This window comes from Ischnura elegans, chromosome 9 (assembly GCF_921293095.1).
Source record: "Ischnura elegans chromosome 9, ioIscEleg1.1, whole genome shotgun sequence".
Taxonomy (NCBI): Eukaryota; Metazoa; Arthropoda; class Insecta; order Odonata; family Coenagrionidae; genus Ischnura; species Ischnura elegans.
The window spans coordinates 7,852,336-7,862,667 of record NC_060254.1 but is presented as its reverse complement, the minus strand read 5'-3'; the positions used below and the strand labels follow the sequence as shown (position 1 = coordinate 7,862,667).

At 35.6% G+C, this 10,332-nt stretch overlaps 1 protein-coding gene across 1 annotated transcript in view; it reads right to left on the bottom strand.

The window, feature by feature from the left end:
- Nucleotides 1-3,191: 3,191 nt before the first annotated feature.
- The window catches only part of LOC124166108, a 44,392-nt gene continuing 37,251 nt past the window's right edge, over nt 3,192-10,332 (bottom strand). The window contains exon 11 of the mRNA XM_046543752.1: nt 3,192-4,565. Within this exon, the coding sequence (XP_046399708.1) occupies nt 4,084-4,565 (482 nt within the window). The 3' untranslated portion in view covers nt 3,192-4,083. The remainder of the gene's footprint in view (nt 4,566-10,332) is intronic.

Sequence of the window (10,332 nt, the reverse complement as noted above, 5' to 3'; positions counted from 1 at the left end):
TTTTAAATACTGTTTTGATGAAATTTTCGGCATTTTTATAACTTTAAAGGATATAAGATATATATGATGAAATATGAATACCGCAGACTCCCAATTATCCAGCTGCGGTATATCCGTGTTGCGGATTATCCATGCACAATTTTCACTCTCACTCAGTATTTCCGTGATCTTTATAAAAAATAAATCCGAATGCAAAATCACCAGCATTACTCCATTTTAATGATAGGATACTCCGCACTTATTATCTCAATTAGAATCCCCTTTATAAAACGGAAGCAATTGTGCGCTAGCTGCATTCATGAGAGCTCCGTGTTCCTGTTTCCCAAGCTGCACAGTGCGCGACCACGCTCCGTGATCAGGGATACACTTCCCGCAGCAGTTGCAACCTGGGCAACTGGTGCGAGACGCGACCGCGTGGCGGGGTGCCTGAAAGGGTAGTTTCCGATGTCATGCAGTGGTTTTGAAGTATTTGTGCGAACCACTATTCAGTATCTGTGATCAAGTGGTTTTCGAAACAAGTTCTTAGATGGAGTAGTAACAATACGAGTGCAACCATGTTATCGCCGCTAAAAAGATTGAGGACTGGCAAAGAAAGCTCGCAATGAATCCAGCAAGCACTCTAAAATAACAGAATAACTGCATGAATAACAATATGTAGTTTGTTTTACATAAATTGTGAACATTGCAAGACATTTAAGTGTAAGTTTGGTTTATCCGTGTTTTCCGATTATTTGTGCCGTCTCTCGCCATCACTAGCCCATTCGGATAATCGGGAGAGCACTGTACATATAAAATGATAGAATATATGTTCATATGAATAATGGAGATAGTTATCTCCATTATATACCCTATCACCACTCTTTCAAAATCTCTGAAGGTGTTGAAGTAAATGAATTAAACTGATTCTAAATTGGGTATTATGCTGGTCCACTAGGCAATGAAATAAATATCATATATTATCCTATGGAACAGAATATGTATCATTAAAGTAGGTATTTTATTGCATTCTCCTTGTGGTCACTAGTATCTCATTATGATGAATTAAAAAGGTTTAACATGGGTTGCCAAGTGACTTGAACTCAATTCCAAGTGCATAATTCTAACATCAAATTTTGATCACTGAAATAAAGGAATATTAAGAGAAAAAAAAAGTTGGATTGATCTTTTCTCATTCTAGCCGACACACACAACATTAGAAATGGCAGTAAATTTCACATAAAGTAAAAAGCTTGCATGATTACTTGTTTTAGAACATTTCATATATGCATTATAGATGTTTCAAAAATTGATAAGATGGTAGGTGTACAATATTGGGCACAAAAGAGAAATACTACAAAGGTGAATATTTTACAGTTCCTAGCTGTTCCTGTAAAAAATGTAAAAGTGGTATTTTGAAAAGAAATTAGATACCTTCGTAATCAAAGTCAAGGTCAGGTTTTTAATCAATTTCAAGTTATAAAGGTAAAATTATACATATGCATGTATGTATGCACAAATTGAATCTCATTAATATGAATTGAGGAAAGTGATAATTTTCTGGCAAAGAAAATGTGTGTATAATAGGTTACAGTGAATGTTCATGCTGAAATTGGTGAATAATTATCAATAATAATCAGCATGATTTGGAACAGGAGCCTCCAGAAAACCCCCTGTCCCTGGGTTTCAATCAATTCAGACCAGCCCACCCTCTTTCACGCACCCCTTGAGGTAGGCAATAAATCCAGATCTGACATATGAATTACACATGTGTAACAATAGATGAAATTATGAGTGTAATGACTTATTAGGAGAGGCTTTCAATGGGGACTCACCACAGTGGCATGTACAGATCCTTATTTCAGCAGGTAGGCTCCCTGCGTTCATTCGCCTTAGAGAGGACTGCCTCCAGTAACTCTAAACACTTGGTCTGCCTCAAGGCAGAGCTCAATATTGGTGACAAGAGGTAGTCGTGGCTGCTCGATCACTTCAGGAATATTCTTCACATTTATTTTGTTGATTTTGCCATTTCATGTTTGCCTTTCTTCATCTCTTGCACATACACCGCTTAGCAATAATTTATTATGGTGGATCCATTATGGTAAGGGGAGCCAAATTCAATATAAGATTAGGTAAACCCAATGTAAATCAGCGCACCCTGTGATATTAATACTTAAAAATATTCATATCATAATACACATAAGTGATGGAGTACCCTGCATGCTGTACTCATGCTCTTATAGCATGATTCAGTGAGGTCAGACCACGGTGTTTAATTTTTCCCATTGCTCAAGCACATGATTTGTTCAGCTAATTCAAACTAGGTTACACTTTCCTCATTATGACCTATTGGTTCCCCCTAGTTTGTGTCGACAAATGTGTCACAAAATTAGACAGCAGTGAGATATTAGATCAAACCAAACACGGCCAAAAACAAGGAGCCAAAATTGCTTTCACTAAACATATGACTGAGACAATTGCAGGTAACGACATTGACTGCACTGAACTCTGAATGAGTTGTGCTTTATTCACCTAAAAGTATAAATGCATACAATGCATGTTCCAAAAACCGCAGAACTGTTATTCAGGGTATTTTTTGGGTACCCCTTTGAACGTAAGAACAAAAGTAAAGGCCAATCTAGATCCTTAATGAAATAACTATGTAATATTGAGTTCTTAAAAAAAAAACATGCAAATTTTTGTTGGCTATGATCACTATTCTTTAAATTTTTCTAAAACTACAGAGCATCTATTTTCTTATTGAAGGAAATAGGTAACTACAGCACTCTACCTTTAAAGTGTAACCCATATTTTTGCATTTTTTTCCTTTGTTTAAAGTACATATTTTATTTTTAACTCCTTTCCCCATCCACATTTTCCATTCCTTTCAAACAGGCTCTCTACCCTTGAGCCACACAATTAAAAATAGGCTGCTGTGAAGTATGATTGCTGTCAAAAGAAATATGACACAAAAAGTATTTGGATCAAAAATAAATAATGAATAACAAACAATTTTCTTCTTTCTAAAAACTCCAAATAACAACAATATTTCACGAGGGAAATAAGAAGTGTTCCCTTCAGTATTTTCTAATGGAAGTCACAAAGGAATACATTAAATATATGTACTTCTTACAGTATGTGAAACATAAATTATCTTGGAATAAATGCTCGAGAAAGAGGGAAAAAAGGAAAATCATTTGAAAAAACAAACAAAATTGATTTAAAAAATGATCAGTTGGTATATTTTTAAACCATCTGACAGAGATATTTATGGCATATATTTGTGCAAATAAAAAAATTATTATGTAATATTTTCACAAAGCACCAAATTCATATACAGAAGGCATGGACTCATGCTAACACATATAATAGTAAGAAATCATTCATGCAGGCATTATAATATTAAACAACAATTTGATGCATTTTAATGCATCAAAATACTCTTTATATCAAATTTACTCAGCATATGATTTTAACCTCCAAGGAAGGCAAGGTAAGGTCTTATGATAGCTTAAAATATTTAGTTTGTTTCATTCCATAATAATTTAATCCCACAGCACAATATGCTTTCAGAGATTCATTAATTCTTCATTCAATACATTACAACAAAATAATATAGTTATCTTTGTATACAATGAGTATTTCCCCTAATTCATCCAAAAATTTGCCACATTTTGAGGCCACAAATTTCCTCTATCTTGCCTATTCCATACAAATTCCCATATCACAGTTAGGTCATTAGAGTTACTCAAGTTTGGGCTTATATATTTTTCACTTAAAATCTATATGACTTAGGGATTAAGGTCCAAATCGTTCCTCACTAATTAGTCAATGCCTAAAAATATATTAGTAACACATACCTTGACTTCCTTTTAGAATTTTTGCAATTACAAAATTATTTACAGATATTTTTGCAGCTCAAATAAAAAGTGGAATTGCCAGAGTAACAACTTTAAAAGGCACATTATGGAAATAATAACTGTACATATTTCATAAAATATATGCCTAGTAAAGGATATATCACAGCAATTAATAAAACAAACTATATCTATTCAGATTATCTCCTGTAAATGCATATAAAAATCAACAAAAACATTCTTATGAGAATCATGAGTGATATCTTTTTGGAGCTGATCCACTTCCACTTGGAGATCCCAATCTCTTTCGGGAGCCATTATGTAATTGACTTTGAATGGATGAGGTTCTTTCAGTCTTCCTACTTTCAAAATCACTTTTCGAACTTGTATTTGAGTCCACCAAAGTTTGCACAGTATCGGAACCTAAAAATTTCATCAGACTTCCCTGGGAGGTGTTAAACCTCCTAGCCAACAGGTTGTTCTTCCTTTTCGCCACAAATTCACCTGCCTCTCTTTGCTGCATAGCAACTTGTGATGATTTTGGTGAGTCACAGCTCCTATTTGGTAAAGGAACTTTTGAGCGAGCTTCTCGGAGCCAAGAGTTAATGTGCTTGTCCATGGCTTCACGCTCCCTATCACTTCCGCCAACTGTTTTCACTACTTTTTCCGGCTTGATAAACTTGACAAATCGTGCTAATTCCAGAAAGCTTGAATGCTCACTATAGGCAACCTCTGCAATTGGAAAAGTAAAAAAAACAATTTACATTAAACATCATAGGATGCAAAAAGTAATCATTAATATTAATAGGTTGATAATACAATCACCACAAAAAAGGCAAAATACATGAAATTCAATAGACCATAACACTATATAGTTCTTTTTATCATTTGTTAAGACTACATAGACAGGTACAGACATTACATATATACATTTAATAAAAAAATAGCCAATATAAAAATACATATCTAAAATGACAAAAAAATCCAATACACTCTGGTAATATGCAATAGAAGCCCGGTTTAACGAGTGCTCATAATCCCTCGGAAATTACCCGCTAAACTGGGCCCTCGCTGTATCCAAAGGGTTTGAATAAACCCACTGAAGTCTCATAATTATTCGTATTAACAGTTGTTCTTTTATTTCCTTGGTATTTAACGAAGCTTATCTGGTAGAGAGTCAATATCAGGCACAATATAATTGAGTGTCAACGTATTTAAAGAAGGAAATGGGGGACTTTCAATTTTATAAAATAATAATTCCCCCAGTTTCGGTGATTTTATTCCTGTTCTTATATTTTTTGATGGCCAAAGAAAGCTGTAAAAATAGCGTAACTAGTCAGAATCAATATGTTTGGTATGTGGAGGAAGTTTTTGGATAATTTTGCGAATACATCATGCCTACAGTATTAGTTTTGTTGACTTTTTGAATGTTAAACCAGTACATCAGTCAGTTGGGAAAATTGGCCTAAAGGTTCACTGTACAGCATGATCCAGTGGTCGAAGATATTTCTCTCCATTTGAAATGTAATAATCTTTCTTACTTAACATCGCACCAATTATGGGCAGTCCTGCAGACCTTTGTTCACAAAACAGCTTGAACAGTGCAGATTCCATTTGCAGAAGTTCCCCTTGCCGCAAATATTTTTGGCTGCTAGGTGTTCATAGTTTGTTCACTGCTGCACAAATTTTATCTTTCTTTAATAACATATTTAGTGACGAGACGCCAAATCGCCTTTCGATATCAGTCTTTCAAGTCCAGATACTTTTGCACTAGTGTACAGTTTTATTTTTGGTTTTAAGGTCCAAAGATTTACGTTTCTCAGACATGATGCACTTGTGCAAACCACCTGACACTAATATGCCCCTGAGACTGACTAAATTCCACCCCTCCACCCTGAGTTCACCCCTTTATACAGACCGGCCACGGAGAATTGTCCGATGACAGGTAGAGGGGCCTAGTTCGAGGTAGGGGGTAAGGTGGCCAGGTAAGAAAGGGAAACGCATGTGAACAAAATTTTTCCATGGAGAAAGGAGCCGGAAGAGAGGACGACCTTCAAAGACCCAATGGAACAATTCCTTGTTTCGGTGATTCGAAGAAAGGGCTTTTTCTGGTGTTTCAGGCTTGTTTCTTTGCTTCATATGCCTGTGACAACATTGTATGACTAGGCGAGATTGTTAGGTGCATTTTTAACTGTTTTACTTATTCGCCATGTAAAAATATTATTTAAATGTACCTTCAACAAATCTATTGATAGTGTCATTTCAAGGTCCTGTATTTCATAACACTCCTGACGAAAACTTTACATAAATTAAAAATAATTTTTCTTGATGTGTTTTTGACAAGTTTATAATTTATAAAACATTATAAATTTAAACATACCCCACATTTGTGAAATGACATTTTAAAAATCCAGAAAATTTATACACTTTAAAGCATCACACTTTACATGGAAAAATTTATGAATCGCGGGCAATGGAACACTGAAAATTATTGCTAAATTTTCAATAATTTACTTCAAATGTAAACAAAAGCTTGAAAATAGTGTACATAAATAATAATATGTGCAAAATAAAAGTTTTTCTAGGGTTTTTATCATTTAAATTAACTCTGCAGCACAAATGCAAAAAATATTTGCTTTATCTGGGGAAACACTACCTTGCACCAAAAGACAACATCCACTCAATGTTACATTTATGTCACAGCCTGTATCTCGGAAACTACACAACCGATCAATGTAATATTTTCAGAATGTCGTAAAAATGAGACCCTTAGCGTTCTCCTAGAATATCAATTATTAATATAAAAAAAAATATTTTGGGCGGATCCAGGTTAATTAAGTGAAAGTAAATTCTGGTTAAATTGGAAGGCAAATAATCAAATCTATAGTCTTGAATCAAAGCTATTGATTTTCATTTATTTCTTAACTACATTCACGACCTTAGCCTTCTATCGAATTCACTCAATAATTAAAGCCGTTGAAACATCAAAAACAAAAATCACATAGGTATGGCAAGTTATGTTTCGTTTTCCATTCTAAAACCTTTAAATACAAAAGTAAGAACACGGAACAGTAATTGGAGGGGTTGGCCGAGAGCTGAAGTCATTTCCACCATGAGAAAGTAAGGGATGAAATAAACCAAACATCAAGTCTACTCAGGGCAAGCCCTTAGTCCCAGTGCCTAACCAGGGCATGGCTTTTTGTGCACGTTAAATTTTTAACATGTTAATAACCCCGATATAAAGGCTGCATAGAGCTGTTTATGGTGGCATGAAAATAAATAAATAAATACTCCAATAAAAAATCCCGTTTCCAAGCATTTATACGTACTAAACATTAATAAACATGTGCTTAAATTTTCCCACCAGTAGTCAAGTTTAAAACTATGATACTGACAGTATGGGTATAACAGATGATTTCAGGATTAACTGTGTGAAACCTTTCCATCATGGAAAATGAAAGAATAAACTTTATTAGGTTCACTAATGTACTATCATTTGCAAAAGTCTTGCAACAAATCGAGCGGCGCCACTTTCGCTCCACAAATATTGTGCCTGGATATTGTATGGTTTTCGGGTGTATGCAACAATCCAATACTAGTCTTCATGGTTCAATGCATGGAGAACGGGTCATTGGGTGGGTGAGGTATTTTGTCATCCTTTTCAGTCTCGGGATTTCACCGCTTCCATTTAAGTGAAATTAATCTTCATGATATTCCCCCAAACACATTGTAGCATTTAATGCAGTAGGAAAGATCGAAGGTAATTCCTCTGAGAGATTTTAAAAAGTTGGTAGCTTGGCTCTTTTTGAGTGATCTCAGCTCTTTTCAGAGAGCTGGAAATCACGAGTCGTTCACTGTGAACATGGCAGACTTTTGTTTACATCTATCGACTCGGGTTGATGTTTTAATACAATATCTACGACATATGATACGAGGCAGCTTTGAAATTCCCAGTGTTTCATCATATAAATATCTGAGCAAACACGTAAAATATGAATTAGTTAAGCTGATCGGCATTAATCGTTGCGTAAGTAATAACAGAGTTCTCCGACGTCCGTCAATCGGTAAAGATGTATTCGTTTCCACTTATTCAAAGTATGTTGAGGAAAACTTAATTCCAGCTAAAAGTCCCATTTTTAATGATTGTCGGATTTCAACAGGTATTGTTTGATAATATGTTCTACTGCTGAATTAGTGTGAATGCGAATAATAACTCTAAGCTGCTATGTCGTTGATGATTAAGTTATCTTATTTAGATGCAATCATTTACATATACACTGATGAATTCGGGATAATGTAGGATACTAATTTAGCATTATTAATTGAATTATCTACTTGCATTAAGTAGGTTACATTGTATTAGGAAATGTGTTTGTTGGCAATACGTTTTATGTTTAAGGCATCAGTGGAACTGCAGCTCATTTCATAAAACCTTTCAAGTCGGGTAAGAAGGACGTAAGCAAATCCTAACAGAATTTCTGTTTGTAATGAATGTATACGCTTGCTTCATTAGAAATACAAATACCGAGTTTGAAACATAATAACAAATAATAATAACTTAAAAAGACGATACCATACCGAAGTCGCAGGTGACAACATCATTATATTCCTATTGTATATACTAACCAGCCGAAACATAAGAGTATGCGAAAGCCTCCGTGCTCAAGTTATAATCATATAAACGAATAAAAGACTAATATACCGAGAAAGTGATTATTTTGATCAAATTCGTTCAAGTGAGGAGCCGTAGGAGAAGCACATGAAGGAGCTCAGTGTTACAATAACAGTAAATAAACAAAATTACCGCTTGACGACCTTGAGCTAGAAAAAGCTCAGTGGATAAAAATTCCAGCTGGTGATAGGAGGGGCCCGCGTTCTAGTCCTTCCCGTGGCCAAAAATTTTTTATCCTCCGCACAGCCGTATTTTATTTTAAAGTTTTTTTATTTTTGAAATTTATGTTCAGAGGGTACCAGCTGTTGAATTTGAGCATTTTTTGCAACAATTTATAATTTAAATGACCGTGCGATGGGAATCATGCGTAGTTAGCGCGGTAGGACTAGGGATGGGTCGAATAGTAGATTTCTCGAATTCGAATATCGAATTCGAATATTAAATCATTGCTCGAATATTCGAATACCTCGAATACTAAATGATGAATGTGAAAATGTTTGACTAGGTCGCCTATGCAGCAGGAAACCCAAGATTTTGGCGAGTAATTGTGATTGCCTTTAAAGGATTCAAACAGGAATTTAGCTGATAAATGGAATATTTTAATTTTATGTAAACAATAGGGTAGTTTCCTTCATTAAAGAAAACGAAAGGTATTGATTGTGATTCGTTACCCACCATTAGTGTATTCATAATATACAAATTATTTCGTTCTTGAAATACCGGTTTAGACTAATGGCAATGTTCAATTTTACCTCATTTGAAAAAGGCCAGATTGGCGCCTATGCGATGCCACTCCACGTGACATCACAGGGACCTAGTTTCTACACGAGAGAATCGGAGTTTTACATCGTCTGAGGTTACCAATGCATGCATGAGGCACAGAGCTCAGGGAAACATGTATTAATAATCACACAGTCTGTTTGATAAGGTATTAATAATCCTTATTTAAGCCAAGCGCTACCAGCTAGCATGGTACTCGGCTACCTGCTAGCATCCTGCGTCGTAATAGCGCTCAGAGCCTCGCCCCAAGGTCACCTCACTTGCGGCAGCGGGAACCAGAACGACGTCACGCGGAGTTTTTCCCGGCATTCATACTTACCCGTCGCGTTTTCGCGCGCTTGAAAATTTTCACTTTTAATATAATCGCGAAAAATAGATATCGTCTTATAAAATTCTAAAAGCGTTAAATACGTACTTCAGGAGTATTAATATTTCGATTTAGGCAATAAAAAATAATAGGAAACCACCCTATTTGAGCATTACACCTCCTTCGTATTTCTTCTTCTTCCCGGTATTTATTTTCCTGCGCAAAATGCTTAAATAAAGTCAGAAATATGTCGTGTTTGGTCTTATTCTTTTTTAAATTACGCGCACATTACTAATATTTCAATCCAATAAAGGTGTAATAACAATTGCCGAAAGTCATTGTTAGACACCTTCCGGGCTAGTAGATGACTCATGCAGCAGTTGACCTCAAGAAAGGGGAAAATTCGAAGCAGGTAGGTAGAAAAAGGTCAGTGGGTGAGAAAAGGGGGTGGGTGCGAGACAAGTTTTTATTTTTCTCGCGTAACTTGATATTTTTTGAAGCTAAGGTTTTTGTAATACAATCCCTGCGCCAGCTGGGATCTTTTGTTTGATTTCGGAGAAGAGGAAATCTCAAGAGTGGGTGAGGCAAATGCTGAATGGAGGGGGATAGCAGATCGTGGGAAATGCGCCAATGCCACTATCCCACGGCACTGAGTTCCTCCCTATGGTAGTTTCATCTCCTGGGGAAGATTCAAAATAAGTGCCTGTCATTATTAGCCACAAAGGACACACGGCAAACAC